The sequence below is a fragment of the Maylandia zebra genome, linkage group LG3 (genome assembly GCF_041146795.1).
Source record: "Maylandia zebra isolate NMK-2024a linkage group LG3, Mzebra_GT3a, whole genome shotgun sequence".
In the NCBI taxonomy this organism is placed as follows: domain Eukaryota; kingdom Metazoa; phylum Chordata; class Actinopteri; order Cichliformes; family Cichlidae; genus Maylandia; species Maylandia zebra.
In genome coordinates this window covers 12412531-12431516 of record NC_135169.1, presented here as the reverse complement: position 1 = coordinate 12431516, position 18986 = coordinate 12412531, and the positions used below count along the sequence as shown (strand labels likewise).

The 18986-nt window shown below is 41.4% G+C and overlaps 1 protein-coding gene across 1 annotated transcript; it reads left to right on the top strand.

The window, feature by feature from the left end:
* Positions 1 to 5902: 5902 nt before the first annotated feature.
* On the top strand, positions 5903 to 14897 carry LOC143414765 (uncharacterized). Its single transcript, XM_076879602.1, has 9 exons — positions 5903 to 6051; positions 6254 to 6553; positions 7495 to 7758; positions 8043 to 8147; positions 8243 to 8258; positions 8341 to 8432; positions 8579 to 8629; positions 8717 to 8773; positions 14286 to 14897. The coding sequence occupies exons 1-9, from the start codon at positions 5988 to 5990 to the stop codon at positions 14291 to 14293; spliced, it is 957 nt and encodes a 318-aa protein (XP_076735717.1). The 5' UTR covers positions 5903 to 5987; the 3' UTR covers positions 14294 to 14897.
* Positions 14898 to 18986: the final 4089 nt, after the last annotated feature.

Genomic DNA, 18986 nt, shown 5'->3' with positions numbered 1-18986 from the left:
GTGCTAAATTCGAGCTGCTCACAAAGGAGAAATCAACAATATTCAACATTTGGACACCACGGCACCAGCTGCTAGGCCCAAGGCTGGAGCCCACCAAAACAACTCCCTGATAACGACTGTGTGATGACTATTCTTCCCGTCCCATGAAGGCCACCTGGGTTGGCTGGCAGACTGTTTACTTAGCCTGATAGAGCGAAGGACACTGTCTCCGCTGAACTATGGACACGCACACACATACACTTACACTGATAGGCACTCACTCATCCCCCCTCCCTTTCCAACGCCTTCGATGCTTGTTTCCGGCGAGGGAACACGGCGGGTCTGTGTGCCGCGCTGGAATGATAGCGCTGTGCAGGGTGGCTGCTGTGTTTCTTCGGATTACTCCTCACCCCCCACCCACCCCTGTGGCTTGTCATGTCTTCACAATGTTGTGCTGTGGACATTTATGTGCTTTTTTGTGCAAAGGAGTTTTTTTGTTTCCTGTTCTCATCCTGTCCTACCATGGAAGCACAGCATGAGTAGGGGTCTCTTTTTCCTCTTGTACTTTCCCCACTGTAGTGTACATTTCAATGTTTTTTCTCTGATTCTACCAATCTCCGACCTGTATCCCCATGTAATGTTTGTGCTATATGTGTAAGGTCTGGGGGGGTCCCATTTCACTGCAGGGCAACCTGCATGTGACGAATAAAGCTTTGATTGATTGACGACTGCAGACCTGCTGATGGTTCCAACACCATCATTAAGTTTGCAGATGACACCACGGTGATTGGCCTCATCAGTGACAACGATGAGGCCGCCTACAGGGAGGAGGTGGATCGTCTGGCTGAGTGGTGCGACAGAAACAACCTGCTGCTTAACACCGAGAAGACCAAGGAGCTCATCGTGGACTACAGGAGGAATGCTGACCCACATCCACCCATCCACATTAAGGGGACGGCTGTGGAGCGTGTGAGCAGCTTCAAGTTCCTGGGAGTCCACATCTCCGAGGATCTCACCTGGACGACCAACTGCTCCAAGCTGGTCAAGAAGGCTCACCAGCGCCTCTTCTTCTTGAGGACTCTGAAGAAGAACCACTTGTCCTCAGACATCCTGGTGAACTTCTATCGTTGCACCATCGAGAGCATCCTGACCAACTGTATAACAGTCTGGTACGGGAACTGCTCTGCCTCGGACCGGAAGGCGTTGCAGAGGGTCGTGAAAACTGCCCAGCGCATCGCCGGAGCACCACTTCCTGCCATGAAAGACATCTACAGGAAGTGGTGTCTGAAAAGGGCTGGGAAAATCATCAAAGACCCCAGTCACCCATCACATGGACTCTTCACCCTCCTGCCCTCTGGGAGGCGCTACAGGAGCCTCCGGACTAAGACCACCAGGTACCGGAACAGCTTCTTCCCCACAGCTGTCAGACTCCTGAACTCCGCCTCCTGACATCTGACCCACGTTAACACATGGACTGAACACACACACACCCACAATGGACAACTGTACCCTCAAACACACAATAATAACATGGACTGAACCACCACTCACAACCACTACCACTTTATATAGCCTCTGTAGGAATTATATCTCACTTATCTTAACTGCACTACTGTATAGCTCTGTGTAAATAATCATTCTGTACATACGATAATTTTTAACCCTACAACTGTTTACAACTTGCATAGTTCCCATTTCTGTATAGCTGTATATCTCAGATTTCTGTAAAGTTATTTATTTCATATTCTGTATAGTTTTTCATATTTATATCCTGTTCATATCCTGTACATAGCTTGTACTCACTACAGCCTGTACATACTTATAGTTATATAATATTCACAACATACTTCATACCGTGTACATTATAACATACCATAATAGACCCATTTATGTAATATACTCACATATCTATATTATTGCTAATATATATTGTAATATATCTATATCACTAAAACACTTCTGGATGGATGCAAACTGCATTTCGTTGCCCTGTGCATGTGCAATGACAATAAAGTTGAATTCTAATTCTAATTCTAATTCTAAAATATCAGAGCACTTTTGCAAATATAAATATATGTTATGTCTTGATAAACTGAGCAGATATTTGAAGTTTACACAGCTACATTCTTGCCTGAAAATATCTTAAAAGTTTATTTTGTGACCCAGTAAAAGTAATATTAAAGCTAAGTAGCTACCACCATTGTTGGAAACTGGAATTGGCTGTGAATTCTGGGATAGGTTGGGCCACGAAGGACACATTTGGAGCAGACTCGAATGAAGAGCCTTCGTCGCCTGGCTGTGACATAATCGGCCTTCAAATGCACCCTTCAATGGATGCGCCCTATTTTGCGCGATCCTGCAAAAGTTCATTTTCATTTTTTTTTCCTCCAATGTCCCTTGCGGGGTTTTGTACAGATGGGGTTTGAGCTGCCAGCTTCGCACAGATCTACAAATGTAAAATGCGTTCAAGCCCCAGTGTAAAATTGGGATATCTAGGCTTCCAGTGTATCCCTGCGTTTCTTTTTCTAAATAAACGGAACAATTCGTAACCCCTTTTACTAGAAAACACAGATTTACCAATTACAGACACTCAACAGTAGCCTATAAATGTTTTCGTATTAGGCTTTTTATATGGTTTTTGTAAGTGAGGTGTTGATCTTTTTTTTTGCTTGGAAAAGCCAGCCAGTCAGCAGATGGAGGACACATTGGTTGCACTTCACTGTGGATCATCCTCTGCAGTGAGTATATGCAAACTAATCTCTGTTTATTTTGAATATAGAAATCATCCAGGTATAATGGAATAACACTTTGATGGTTATCTTACCATTCTCTAATGAAACCAGGCTAAGATTAATGTTATCCTAATGAATAATCCTAAACATGTCAGGATATGGCAGGCTATTGTGTGGTGTCTGTAGATAATAAATATATGTTTTCTCGTAAAAGTGGTTACATGTAGTTTCGTTTATTTAGAAAAAAGAAACACAGGGAAACACTGGAAGCCAAGATGTCGCAGTTTTACACCAGGACATGAATTCATTTTACATTTGCAGATCTGTGCAAAGCCGGCAGCATGAAGTTAGTTTCAAATCTCCATGTGGGTATCAAGCGATTTGTCCACGTGTGTTAAAGGTTTTTTTAAAAAGTAAAATTATTGGATTCATGATGTTGAACTTAATAAATCGTACATAATTGATCAGTATTTATTCACTTTTGGATTTACTCATTTGTAAAATAGATTTATGTGTGGTCAGCAAAGATGGGCAGTAACGCGTTACTGCAATCCGATTTACTTTTTTCAAGTAATAAGTAAAGTAAGGGATTACTATTGCAAAAAAGGTAATTAGATTACTGTTACTTTCCCGTAAGCACGCTGCATTACTGCGTTACTAAAACCGTGATTTCTTTTGCCAGTGTCTCATGAAAATGAAGTAAGTGAGTGCGACGTTCGTGGCAACAGCTGTGTGCAGATCAACAATGGATAATAAATGGAGTGCAGAGAGAGTATGAGCGTGCAGCGTTTAAAGCGTGGAAGTACTGAACTTTGAGTTTGATTCCGTAAAAAGTGACAAAAACATTAGCGTCCGCTGTTCACTGCGTGGGAAGAAAACTTCTTTTTACAGCGAAAAAACCCCTTAATTCCGAGCGAGCACGAGTGCGCTATGACGTAATGGGAAACTCACAGAGAAACTCGCGTATCCTTCCACTGACCGCTGCGGCACACCTGCACCAGGGCAAACATCCGCCTGCTATACAGGTGAAAACAGAGCAACAGGACCGCTGAGTCTTTGATTTTATTTATTTTCTGCTGTGTTTCACTTGCATTTATTTGAAAGACTGAGTGTAAACACCAAGAAAATATTTTATTTTATGTGCTGGAATGTGCAGAAAATTGGTTTATATGTTAAACAAATTTCTTCCAGTTAGAGAATGTTGCATATAATTTAATTTTTGCTTGATGCATAAAGTTAAAAGATTAAAATTAATAAAACAAGTTTTAAAAAGACTTTTCCATTTGATTACATTTTGTATGATGGATTATGCAGAAAAAGTAGAATTGGGCTGAAAGAGCTATCGCTTTATCACCTATTCAGGTTGTAAATAGTGTTTTTTAAAAGTAACTAAGTAACTAAGTAATTAATTACTTTTGAAAATAAGTAATCAGTAAAGTAACGGAATTACTTTTTGGGGGAAGTAATCAGTAATTAGTTACTGATTACTTTTTCAAGTAACTTGACCAACACTGGTGGTCAGATTGCTTTGTATTTGTGTGTGAGTCATCCAGGCGCTCTCGAGTCTTTGAAAGTTACACACTTATTGTACACATCTGTAGATATTACTTTACCCTTCTGGATTATGTTGTACACATTTGCAACACTTAACACTTAAGGCAAATTACTCTCCATACCGATATTTATAAACAACCCAGGAGTCCTGTAATATGATCTGAACAGGATTGATTGAAGAGTTTAAAATTTGAAGCAGCCAATACACAAGTAGCCTCAGATCACCTGTATATCAAAGATGTGAGACTCTGCCTCGCACCTCTTTTCCCAAATTGCAAATCACTTCACAGCTGTACTAAGGGTAATGTATGTGGCAGTTATGCCTCATGTGAGCCCAGCATTTTTCTCCTAATTGGATATCTATTTATTTTTCTGTGAACAGTTCCCAGTAAGCCCACTGTGACCCTGCAGCCACCCTGGACTCAGATATACAGCGGTGAGACAGTCACTGTCAGATGTGAGATTCAGGGAGGTGAAGGAGCTCAGTGGACGTATGAATGGAGAGCAGCCAAGTTAAACACACCTCCAACATCCAATGAATACAGAATCATCAGAGCTGCTGAGTCTGACAGTGGAGGATACAGCTGCCAGGGCAGAAGGGACTATTTCTTCTCAGAGTGGAGTGATATCATCACACTGACTGTATCATGTAAGTTGGAGATCTTTCATCTATAATAGTTAAAAAAAAATGCTTCTTTTTGATACAACTTTGTAGCTGTCTTAGTGATGCTCACTAAATAGTTTTTGCTTTCAGTGGGCAAAGATCTTAAACAGATACTTTTTTCATTTTTTTTAATAAACTTAAAAGTTTTTTTTCTTTTCTGATGTTGTTGCACACGTGGATTACAGAAACTTGCAGAAACTGTATTACGATGTAGTTAGTTCAGGTCTTACTCTCTAAGGCCAAGGGGACACACAAGTTTGTAAATGTGATAACTAAAGAATGAAGCGACATGGCAGTTTGAAATTGATGCCATAGGTGGGTCTACTGGGAGGAATCCATTGTGTGATGTTTACATCTTCCCTTATGGGAACGCTGGCATCCTCCCACAGTCAAAACAAGTTTTACAAGTACACAACTCCAGAGATGTTGATTTCCACTATTCTTCTCACTGTTAAAGAAAAACCTTAGAATTAGAAAGTGTTCATATCTCTGCAGTAGAAGATATGCTTCTTCTAGAGTCTAATCAGTAAATTATTTCATACTTCAATATAATATTTACTATCATTTCAACAAATATATCTCTAAAACAATCAATTAAATATTAAAGATACAGTGCAGCTTACACTGAAATAAGAGCCTTGAGTGAGTCTGGCTGTGAGTGACACCCTGGTAAACCCATGATGGAATTGCAGGTGTAGAAACAGGAAATCCTCTTTTCCAGTGAAATAGACAAATCAGTCTCACAGTAAGGTTTCTGCTGAGGAGGAAGATGAGAGTTTGCTACACAGAGTATAGCCAGTCAGTTTAGATTAACTTCTTTTTTTAAAATTTGGGTTTAAAACACAATACAAGGTGAATTCATGTTTCTAAATTTCATTGAAGACCAAACAGAAAGACATTTGTTTAACCTGTTTGACATTATGATGTTCATATGGGAAATACTTGACTTGAATTATAAGTGGGAACAAAACAGCAGGATAAAAGCTCCAAATCAAAATGAATACAGGATTAGATCTGCTTCATCATCCAACAGTGGAAACTATCGCTGTAAGGGCAGAATGAAAAGTTCACAGCATGAAACAACAGAGTGGAGTGATTCAGTCACACTGACAGTTTCTGACAGTAAGTAGAGTCATAGTTCATTTAACCTGGAAATAGAAACAGTTTGTAAAAATTTGTTTTTATTAGTACATGTTGAGATATTTGACATGTTTAGATAGTCTCACTCTGAAAGTTCATCATAAATATTTGTGAGTCAACATTTTAGTGACATTGAATTCAGAGTTAAGAGACGAAAGATTGAGAGCAAATCTTTGTTGAACAGATGAACCCCGTCCTGTCCTCACTGTGTCTCCATCATGGCTGAGTCCTGGAGCCTCAGTAACTCTGAACTGTGAGGTTGAACATCCGTCTGCAGGATGGAGCTTCTACTGGTATAAAGCTGTTCCTGATCTATCAGAGAAATCCTCCAGTTATGAGCTGCTACCTGATGGCAGTGGGACTGCACAGGACTCCTACATCATTCATGGACAGACACACACAGCAGGATATGTGTGCAGAGCTGGAAGAGGAGACCCAGAGTATCACACTGATCACAGTCAACCAAAGTTTGTCTGGTCTGCAGGTGAGAGATTTTGTCTTTCCTCTCCATGACTATTTACCCTCTATTTCCAGTGACAAAGATAAAATGAGATTTAAAGCCCATATTGGCAGATGACTGGTACTTTTATGTTTTCTAATTAGGTATTTCCTAATTACAACCTTTTCTCCACCATGGAAACATGGAGGGCAGATTACACATGGGGGGAGTAAAATGAGGAGATTATTTTGAAAAGAAGAGGACACAGACAGGCCCAAAGAAACAAACATCCACTCATCTGTTGACTTCCTTAACTCTAATTCAGGGTTGTGGGGAACATTGAGTCTATCCCAGCTGTCTTGAATGCTTGGAAAGAAGGAAACAGTTACCTTCTTTTCAAGTGCTCACGACTACGATGACCTGAGAATGACTGAGGACCCACAGATGTATCTCAGCTGTCACAGGGTGGTGAGAAATGGCCTGTATTTATATAGCGCTTTACTAGTCCCTAAGGACCCCAAAGCGCTTTACATATCCAGTCATCCACCCATTCACACACACATTCACACACTGGTGATGGCAAGCTACATTGTAGCCACAGCCACCCTGGGGCGCACTGACAGAGGCAAGGCTGCCGAACACTGGCGCCACCGGGTCCTCTGACCACCACCAGTAGGCAACGGGTGAAGTGTCTTGCCCAAGGACACAACGACAGAGACTGTCCGAGCCGGGGCTCGAACCGGCAACCTTCCGATTACAAGGTGAACTCCCAACTCTTGAGCCACGATCGTCACGAAATGGGGCCCAAGAAATGAACAACAAACTAAAAAAGATGAAAAAGACTGAATCAGAGAGGAAAAGAAAATACTGGTAGAAAAGAGGATAAATAGATGAACACAGAGACTGAGTGTTAACGTGTGACAAGAAATAAAGATTTGGAGACATGCAGAGGTTTAGTAAAAGGTTTACAATATTCACTTTTTCAGATGTTCATTCAGCAGCGTCTCTCACAGTGAGTCCTGACAGAGTGCAACACTTCACCTCTGACTCTGTCTCACTGACCTGTGAGGGAAACTTCACTGAGTGGAGAGTGAGGAAGTTCTCTGAGGACGGCTTCCTGTCTCACTGTGACTGCCAGAAACTGCGTGGATCCTCTTATAAGATCCACAGCTTACAGGAGGGTGTTACAGTGTACTGGTGTGAGTCTGACTCTGGAGAGTTCAGTAATGGAGTCAAACTCACTGTGCAAGGTATTCATTAGTTTTTGTTTTTCTAAATTTAAATTCTTCACAAATCCAATTGCGTCAATACAAATTTTAAAAATTTCATGCTGTCTGTTAGAGACACCACTCAGCAGGTTCTAACAACTGACTCTGTCATTTGTTTCTTTCATTATTAATTTATATATTTATTACTTCTCTTGGATTTTAGCATATATATATATATATATATATATATATATATATATATATATATATATATATATATATATACCTACCTATACCTATACCTGAAATGAGTTTTCTCATTTCAGGTTTTGGACGTGAAAGAAGTTCATTTATCGTTCCGTTCATCATCGGACTTGTTAGTGGAATTATTGTCGTGCTGCTGCTGATGTGTTGCTACAGAAAAATAAAGAGTGAGAGATTTTCTGATCGACTTTAATTTTTTTTTTTTTTTAATGCTGCGACACTTTTAAACAAACTGATGTAATAATGTTTGTGTTTTTTACAGAACCCTGTTGTAAAAGGTTGGTGCAGCAGTTTAGTTTCATTTTAAACACAACAATAACTTTGAATTATTCCTCATTAAATTTTCATTATTTGTTTCAGTCTCACTCAGTCTCCGAGCACCAATCAAAGCTCTGCTTCACAACAAACATCCAACCAGAATGAAGCTCAGGTTTACTCCTCTCTTCTTCATGGTGAGACCAGAAATGATTACTTTTCTCTTTATTACAGTTTTTAACACTCAGTTTCTTATCAAGAAAAAAAAAAACTATTAGATAAAAACAAAAATAAATCATTATATTTAACTTCTTTTATAACTCCTATTTTCAATGACTTGTAGGTGATCTTTCAGTCTATGAATCAATCAGAGGCTCTGGAAACACTGGAAGTGGTACAAACAGTATAAACTTTGATAATAGCAGAGCTGTAAGAAATGTAAATATTTATTCTGACTGATCAAACTTCATTATTATTTCAGCAGATGAATACAACAACGTCACATCTGGATTTCAGCTTGAAGGTCTTGATAAAAGGAGTGAGTACAAGAAACATGAAATGTAATAATTGGTCGATTGTTTTTGTAACTTGTGTAATTTTAGAGGAAGACAGTCTCCATGTTATTAAATACAATAATCCATCATCACAACAGGCAGACATGATGGCACAGAGGAGAGCTCTGACTAGGGATGGGTATCGAAACCCGGTTCTTGTTGAGAACCGGTTCCCACTGTTTCAATTCCTTGGAATTGTTTGCCATTTTTGCAAACGATTCCCTTATCGATTCCAGTCGCCCCGAATGACGTCACCACATTGCGGACCGTCATTTACTAAGCGGCTCAAACGCTCAAAAGTTTGGTTATACTTTACGAGACGACAGGGCAACTTGCAATAGAGATTGAAAATGTGACGTCACTCAGGGGTAAAACTGCAAAGAATTCTGGGAACTCGTGGCAAGAGGTACTAGCGCACGCAGGCTTTCAATTGAAATCAGTTAAACAGCGATAAAAAGAAACACAAAAAATGGCAAGAAGCTGTTGTATTATTAACTGCAATAGCCGGTCGCATGACAGCCACGGAAAGCCGACGGGTAAAGAGATCAGTTGTTATCGGATTACGTCGTTGAAGAGAAATTGTTCGAGCCATGTTTCCGAAGTAACAAAGAGGCGACTGGATTGCAGCCATTCAAAGACCAAATATAACGTCCCAGAACACTCCAGCTCACAGGTTAGTCTGCTCCAAGCATTTCCACAAAGGTCAGTCTGCTGTTGTAGTTAATGCGTCATTTTTCTTAACATAATTGGTGATATAGGTTACAAGCACGTCTGGCGCTGAACAGAAATTGTCGCGCTATGCTCCTTTGTTTACTGTGCATAAATAGTAAATTGTCCTGACCAGTGTTGGGTAAGTTACTTTAAAATAGTAACTTAGTTACATTATTAGTTACTTCTCTCAAAAGTAACTCAGTTACTTCAAGTTACTCGTTACTTTCAAAGTAACTGAGTTACTTTTAAGAGAAACTAACTTTGGTTTTACTCAGAATTCTCTTGTTAATGTGTTGCTTCCATAACTTTGCCAGTCTTCTAGCTTGCTTACTTGCCGCAAGTGCACTGTGCCACCTACCAATAGAAAGGATATGATAACGTGCATATTTCCACGAGAGAAATTCCACGCCTGGACCGTCATTGACTGCTGCCATGATTCTAGCCTACGTCACAGTGTCATGTGCGCCTTTTACATCCAACACAAAAACTGCAGTTGTGGTGCTTTGATTGTACTCAGAACTCGGAAATTCTGCCTTCTGAATAGGAAGATGTAGGTAACACCAGACTGCAGATGAGCTGCATACAGAGCTGGACTGGGACAGAAAATTGGCCTGGGCATTTTGACTAGAGACCGCCCACCATTATAGGAAAAATCATAAAGCCTTTGAATGAAAATAAACACTGTTTTGATGGTATATATGCATCAATCTATCAATCGTTTGTTGTAAGATTCAGATAATTATTTTTTTAAATGCTAGACATTTTAAATGAGAATAAGAAAGAAAAGTATTTCATTGTGGCCCCCTTTCCCTGTTAATGCCCTACATGCCCCCCTGGCAACACTTTGCTAGACCCGCCCCTGCACAGTTACCAGCTGTCAGCTACCTAAAAAAGGATCCTGGGGTTATTTGTCTCTCAGAAACAGTTCATAACTTCCCTTCAACTCATTCATGTCACCTAAAAGGTAAACCTGTTTCTCCATCACCTGTTCAGCTCTGATGATCCAGTAAGGACATCTCCTGGTTTCATCTTCATGTTTCCCTCTCACCAGATATCCAAACCATATCATGACCAGCAGCTTTTTTGCAGCTGTGGCTCCAGCAAACATCAGCTGATACTAGAAATTAATATTAAATAAATTCTAACAATAGCTGATCAAGCTTAAACGTGCTGCTGTTGTTTAGCGCGACATCCGCTGGTTTCCTCTTTCGGCGCAAAGTGAGCGATAAACAAACAAGAGAGAAAAGACGATCAGCTGATCATTGATCAGTTTCATGATTGAAGTAGAAATGGGAGAGGGAGGGTGAGAGGATGAGAGAGGAAGAGGCAGCTGTGCAGCAAAGACACAGAATAACTCCAGCTTTGTGCCTTTTTCATTGTAGCTGAATTATGGGACAAACTGTTCCTTTTCACCTCAATAAGAAACGCGTAATATTTTCTCTGAATACGAGACGGGATGGTTGGCAACTCTAATAACTTATGAACAAAATAAAGTTCAACATCATTAACTTCATAGCACCCACCCAGCTGTATAGAAACTCTGTCATGCTAGCTAGCACGCAGTACGGAAAAAGTCAGAATAACGAAAATAAACTCCACCTAAACTTGGTTTATATCTGACCCAGAGAGACTGCAGGTCATAACTTCTTACCTGAAGTTCAGTTCACACTTGGACCGGCGGCCGCCTCGGGTCTCTTTTCCTTCTGCGTCCCTTTTCCTTCATCCACCTGCTGGCTTCCACCACTTGCTAATGTTACTGAATCTGTGGAAGCTCCGCGATAGCCACCACACGAAGTAACGAGTAACGAGCCTATCTAAATCCCAGTAACGAGTAACGCGTTCCTGATTTTGGCACAATAACTAGTTACCGTGCTCGTTACCACAATAATAACGTAGTTACTGTAACGCGTTACTTAATAACGCGTTAGTCCCAACACTGGTCCTGACACAATATTGCGTTTCGCTTCTGTTATTACCATGGTACATTGACAAAAACATATACTTTTATTCACAGGATAAAACAGTTGTTTTGTATCACTAATTGCCCAGTACGATTACAGCATACAATATTATTGTCACTGCTACATTTCTGTGATGCTACCAGAAATAATTTCCACTACTAATTAATTACCATTGAGCTCAAAGGTCCTATTAATAAACGGTTAACGAATGTGTATTTATGAAGACGATTTGTGAGACTGGTAAATATGTACGATGGGCTTTACTTTCTACACGGTGCATTTCAAGGTCCTGTACCCATCCGTCGGTAAACTGTACCTGGGCTTGTTGCAGTGACCTGAAGTTACTAAACTTCATGAGTGTATGCACTCACTCCAAGAACCGTATAATTATAAATATAAGCGTGGTGAAAGTTGGGCAGCACGCTAATGTATTTTGTCCCTCTGTGTGCTCGTAAGGGTCTGACCCTTTCACTGGTTTGATTTTTTTCCTCGTATCTTTTCTTTGTCTTTTCATCAAGTCTGTCTTTGTACGGACCGGCATTGTTCTCCTTCGTTTTGTACATACCTTTTTGGGGGGCAAAGAAAAAGCAAGAATTCATTGGAACCGAAGAATGAACGTTTTGCGGTGCTGCAAATGCTTGCATTTGATGCAGGTACTTGGATTGTTTTGCCACGAGTTCCCGGCATGCAATGCACGAAAGTCACGCGGTCTGTCAATCTCTATACTTGCAAGTAGATATTTCTTTTAAGGGAGGAAACACTACGAATATGCAAAAGCATTTGCTCACAAAACACGCAATGACCTTAAATGAATGTCGTGTTTTTAATTCCGCTCCGGACTCATGAATCTCAACCCAGCAGCAGCGGTAACGTTTGTATGTCCTCTCCCGTTAATGCGGCAGGTAAATAATCAACTAACAGCGCATATTATGTTAGCGTGATCTGCCTTATTACAAAACCTGCCATTAGTGTGCATTTAGGCGACCATGATGAGAGAGACAGACAGAAGCTGTGTTCCAAAACGTCGGCTGCATCCTTTGGAGGACCCGGCCTTCGCGGTCTACGTGGGCTGGGTCCTTCGAAGACCGAGAAGGCCGGAAGTGCGAGGATGTGAAACGGAACGGTCTAGCCTTCAGATTTGCGTCTAGCCTTCAGATTTGCGTCTAGCCTTCAGATTTTCGTCACCGCTGTCTCGGTGGAGTTTAATAAACTTGGCCGTCTGCTCCTTGCTATCTAAAATATAACAGGACACTGGCGTAAATTCTCGACAGTCTCACACTTCTGTTTAATCAGTTTTCTGTTTGACGTTTATTCAGCTGTGTGAAAATCCTGGAGGAACCCACCAGATAGATTAATAACGTTTTATTTAATCTAATAATCTAATAACTTTGATCTCAGCCAAACCGATTTACTCCGGAACCAATAAAACACAGAAAAAAGGCAAACAATTACATTTTTAAGTTATCCGAGTGACTTATATGTCATGTTTAACCTGAGTAGCGAAAGAGCGGCGGTCTGAAAACGACGAAGCCGTGATTCCGCTGCTCTCGCCGGCTCGAGTGACCACTGAACCCCCCGGCTTGCTATCCAGCAGGTGGCTAACAGACGTCTCCAAAAACGTCAGCGCACTTTTGCAAATATGCGATGTCTTGATAAACCAAGCAGATATTTAAAATTTACACAGCTTCTTTCTCGCCTGAAAATATGTTAGAAGTTTATTTTGTGACCCAGAAAGATTAATAAGAGTAATTTTAAAACTTAGCAGCGGCCGCAATTGTTGGCAGCTGAAATTTGGCTGCGCCGCGCTATGAATTCTGGGATATGGTTGGCCACGAAGGACACACCCGACCCATCCTTCAAATTCGGGGAAATGAAGGACGCATTTGTCGGCCGCATTTGAAGGAGTCGACGAATTGGTTGGCTCAGATGCTGGCAGTTCTCGCTGCAGTCTACCGTTAGCGTCTCCTTTCAGGCCAGGATATACGAATGCCACCGAGCAGTGTCTAAGTTTGTGGTAAAAGGCTTGCACCCATTTGCACCCAGAAGTGTGAGACGGTCGATTTTCGGTAAGTGAATGTGTTTAATTGTAGGCAGGGACATTACTGGATATTCTTGTGTAATTGCTACAGAAGAATATTTATTTTATTATTTTACATTTACAATTTTTTTTCCTGGGGACTCCGTGACACCCCATTGAAGAGCCATAGGCTGGATCTCTTAAGATCTCACTGTTGGGTTTGTAAGGCCATGTTACTCCTAAATTTCTATCTTGTTCAAAGAGAAGATATAAAACAAAGTTCTAAGCTAATCGACCTTAGTGTTCTCCTTAAAAAAAAAAAAAAAAAAAAAAAGAATCGATAAAGAATCGAATCGTTAAACAGAATCGAAAATGGAATCGGAATCGTGAAAATCTTATCAATACCCATCCCTAGCTCTGACTACAATAATGTGAATCCTGAATCAGCCTCAGGTACAAATGTGAACTCTACACACACTGAATCATTAGTAATCAGATTACATGTGCAGTAAAATGTGTGACATCACTCTTAAAGTTTCAGAGTTTTGTAAAACTGATGAGCTGAATCACGACTTTCTTTAGTTATGTTGTGTTTCTGTTGTGGTGTCTGAATAAAATAATGAGCCTCTTAAATTTCAAACACACATGCAGCTAAAATGTGGGAAAGTGTAAGTTTCCCTGATGAGATCAGTTCTGTGTGATTAAAGGATGAAAGTGTAAAAGGTCAGAAAGCATCATCACATCTTTGGCACCATTATTTCTTTGTTTTTCATTTTTGAAGTCGTATTTGTTCTGATTTTGTTTCAGGTCCATAAAAAGATTATTTCAACAAAACTCAAGACTCACGAACAACATCAGCAACAAAATCCAACTCAGAACATTTTGACAACGTTTAGAGAACTGCCAGCATCCAGATCAACAGCAGTTATATTAAACAATGACATGCTGTTGGTTTAATGTCAGAAGACTGATAATATGGTTCATCTTTGTATTCAAATCTTACTGTGTTTATTTCTGTTGTAATAAGTGGAGGTTGGATGGTGTGGGACATTGTTTCCATCATGACACAATTTCATGATTTGGTTCTGTGAGTTTGTTTCAGTCTCTTATTTAAAAAAAATATCTTTATTTATCTTTCACTCACTTCCTCCTGGATTTTACCTGCGATCTTTAAAGCTTACTGTATTACATTTTTATTGCATATTTTTGCATATCAGTAACAACAACAAATAATAATAATAATAATACTAATAATAAGAATTAATAAGAATTAATAATTTTCATGTTAATTACATTACTTGTTGCCAAATTGTGATGCACAAAAACTGTATAGTCATTGTTCAGATTTTACAGTGTGATTCATGTCATCACTGAGGCCATGAAAGAGAAAAAAATGTGTTTGATCAAAATGATTGTTTCTGTAGGTGATGTTTGTGTCTTTTCTGCTGTGTACAGTTTGATGTGTGTAAAATAATTTTGGTGCTTTAAAAACTAATCAAAATAATATCACAACAACACTTCCTCTGAGTGACCCGTTATGCTTACATGTGTATAAAAATGTTGTTTCTTCTTTATCCATTTTATTAAACTGCTGAAAATGACTCATGATTTCTGGCTGAGCTCCCAGAAAAGAGGAAGTGCAGCCTGTGGATGAAGAGAAAAATGTTTTGTTTAGTAAATGACTTGTTTTAGCAAAGAGGCAACAAGAAATGCAGACAATAACAGCACAGTGGTGTTCTCTTGACAACTTCATGCTGACATTGTCAAATATAAATATAAAATATTTTCTCAGTTGAAGGGATAAAAAGTGTCAGGTGTGCCCCTGTAGCTCTGCACTTGTTCTCTGTGTGGACTGCACATTTTTATATGATCTACCTGTACTGGGAAAAATACCACACTGTGAGAACTGATGAAAACTCTCATTTAGAAAAAAAATCAGCAGTCTGGGGGTGGGCGTCCGGGTACACACCGGCTCACTCCTTGGCGGCCGCTTGTCGGGGCCTGGGGCCTGGGGCTCGCTCGGGCCCCTTTGGAGGTGGGGTGCCCCCGGCCTCTCGGCCTAGGGCTCGGTCACTCAGGCGCAGCTGGGGGCCGGCGGAGCTCACGGGCGCGTCACTGCAACCCCCCCTGGCTTCTGCTCCGCGGCTGCTGAGTGAGCCCTCATCTGGGACTCTCCTCAGCTCTTACTGGAACAGTGGCGCGGCTGCCCCTCTGAGACCAAGGAAGACCAACAGAGGGGCAGCCGCGCCACTGTCCCGGAAAGAGCTGAGGAGAGTCCCAGATGAGGGCTCACTCAGCAGCTGCGGAGCAGAAGCCAGGGGGAGTTGAAGTGATGCGCCCGTGAGCTCCGCCGGCAGCCAGCCGCGCCTGAGTGACCGAGCCCCAGGCCGAGAGGCCGGGGGCACCCCACCTCCGAAGTGGCCCGACTTCCTAAACGGCCGGGTAAGCAAGACATGCTGTGCCAAAGCATGGAGATAGCACAGGGCAACCTGGCTCCCAGCTGTCTCCTTGTGCAGGTCCCCAGTGGGAGATATTCGTAACTCTGCATTTACTTGGACAGGTGAAATTCAAATAGGTCATCATCATCATCATCGTTTACTTATATAGCACTTTAAAAACACACAAGGCCGACCAAAGTGCTGAACAAAAGAAACACAACAGATACCATAAGAATAATAAATACGATAAAATAATAAACATAGCAAAAACAATAAGATACAAGTCAGTCAACCACTGAATCAAAAGCCAGTGAATAAAAATGCGTTTTCAATCTGGATTTAAAAACCATCACTGATGTCGATTGCCTAATTTGAAGAGGAAGATTATTCCAAAGCTTAGGAGCCACAATAGAGAATGCTCGGTCTCCTCTCAGTTTCAACCGTGATTTGGGGACTGAGAGCAACAGCTGCTCAGCTGACCGGAGCGAATGAGTGGAGACATAGGGCTTCAGCAAATCAGACAGATACGCAGGTGCCAGACCATTTAAAGATTTAAAAACCAATAAAAGAACTTTAAAATGAATTCTAAATTCAATTGGAAGCCAGTGCAGGGAGGCCAGAACCGGAGTAATGTGCTCAAATTTCCTTTTACCGGATAAAAACCGTGCCACAGCATTCTGTACTAGTTGCAGGCGTGTCAGAGTGCCCGGTCCAACCCCTATTAAAAGGGAGTTACAATAATCCAAGCGTGAGGTTATAAAAGTGTGGATAACAGTCTCCAAGTCACGCCTTGAAAGAAAAGGTTTAACCTTCGACAGACACCTGAGTTGATAGAATGACGATTTCACCACCCCATTCACGTGGCCATCAAAGGTAAGTGCAGAGTCAATTTTTAACCCAAGATTGGTAATCGAGGTCATCAGCAGCAACCCAGAGTTAGGCCAGAGGATAACCCCTGTGTCACCTTCATCATTGCCTTTGGACCAACAGAGCATGCAACACACAAAGGATCATGTCAACTGCAGCCTTGTGGAGGTCCAGCTGGTGGACCGCACACCAGGAGGCAAACAGCCCCCAAAGAAAGCAGTAGGCAGTCCTGGTGGATGGTGCACAAAACTCCTGCAGCATTCTCACTTTTAGATCAGGCCAGGCCTGGAGCCTCTCCCTCTCAAGGTACAGGCTGTCACCCTGAGTCCTACTGGGAAAAGATGGAACAGTGACCCCCTCACCTGGGACAGGAGGTCCCTCAGAACAGGGAGCTCCGAGGGTGTCCTGGCCATGACTGGCAGGAAAACTGAAAACTAGCATGTAGGGCCAAAGAGGGGTCACCAGGATCAACCTTAACTCCTCAGTCTGTACCCGGTTAAGGAATAACTGGAGGAGGAAGTATGGAGAGAGAGCTTGTGGCCAGGAGTGCAACAGGTTGTCTCCAGGGAGAAGAACAGATGGCAATGTGTCGATTCTCTGGGGGGAAAAAAAGGTCTACTTCTGCCCCTCTGAAGCAACTCCAGATCTGGTGGACCACATCTGGATGGAGTCTCCACTCCTGTTGGATTGGGCTACCCCACGAGTGAAGCCCAAATGGGTCTAGGCACACCCCAAAGGTCTGCTGTCAATTCAGGGTGAGGGACATGGAGGCTCTGTTGGACTCCACGGTCATGCCCAGAAATCATGTGATGTGGGAAGGCTGCACGTGACATGAGCAGAGCTACATGGCTGCAAAACTGTCCTTTAGTGCAGCAGAAGGATACGGCCCAATGCAGTGGGAGAAACTCTCACTCACTGGGTTAACAGCCAGTCAGCCACAGAGAGGACCCACTAGCCACGTGAATGCACTGACAGAGGTGTTCTGACTTTCATGCATGTTTCTCACACAGCATGCTGGTGTTCTTGGCTTCTTGGTCTTATGGGGTGCAGATACTCTCTCAGCACAATTTACCACACTGCTGGGTGTTATCTACACTAGTGTATTCAGCTTTGCTGTAATGTTTTGGTTCTGGGTCTCATCATGATGCACCTTCCTTGTGTTTCCGGGGTTTTGATATTATGAAGATTAAGGGCACAACTTCACAAATCTGAATACAAACACACACACAAAGAAAAGAAAGGGGGGTGATGATGTTTCAGATTAATATTAATTGACAGATGCCTCAGCGTGTAGACAAGAAGACATGTGACATGTGAGTCTAGTGGTTCGGGTCACCCTTTAATTCTTTTCTGACCTCCCTTTGTTCTTCTGAGCAGACTGTGATGACTGCATGTGTGTAAAAGACTGTTTTTGGTTTATTTTTATCTGCTGAAAATCTGATACCACAAAATTTCTGTCTGGGCCTCCAAGAAAAGAGGAAATGCAGCCTGTGGTTTCAGCCTGAAGTCTAACGTTCATCTTCTTTAAAGTCAACACAGCACAGTGGAAATGTGCAGGTATGACAATGTGTGAAAACAGGTTAAAAGTAGCTTTATTGTGGTGATGACACATGCTGGACTAAAGAATAAATAAAGCATGTGGGCATCAAGAGAAACAGTGAAAAGCTTGTTTCTCACGCTCATGTCTTTAAGAGTCTCTGCATGGACGTGCTGTAAATGTTCATTTATCTCTGAAATAAATAAAATCATCCATCACTCTCTCTGTCCACAACATCATATACAGACATGTTTTTCTTCTTACTGCAACTTCCAAACAGGCCAGTTCCTCACAGTATAACACAAAAATGTGTAAGCTGCAAATAAGCTAAAAACATGAAATTATATGTTAATGTATTTTACCTTTCAAAGAGAAAAGTAATGGGAAGAAGAAACATACCTGCTGTTAAAGAATCTAAAACACCTGGATGTCAACATGTTTGTATGTGTAGATGATACTGCACCAAACCTTAATTATAACCTTTGTAAGAATGTGTTTGACAGGATTAAGGATGGAGGCTGTGTTTGCATACTTTAACTTAGATTGATATTATAGACTGTATATTGACAATGGCCACTGTCTTGTTTTTTGAGTGATAAACTGAGGTACACTGCATGCTCATATGGAGGGGACTAGCCAATCACAAAGTTACCACAACTTAAAACA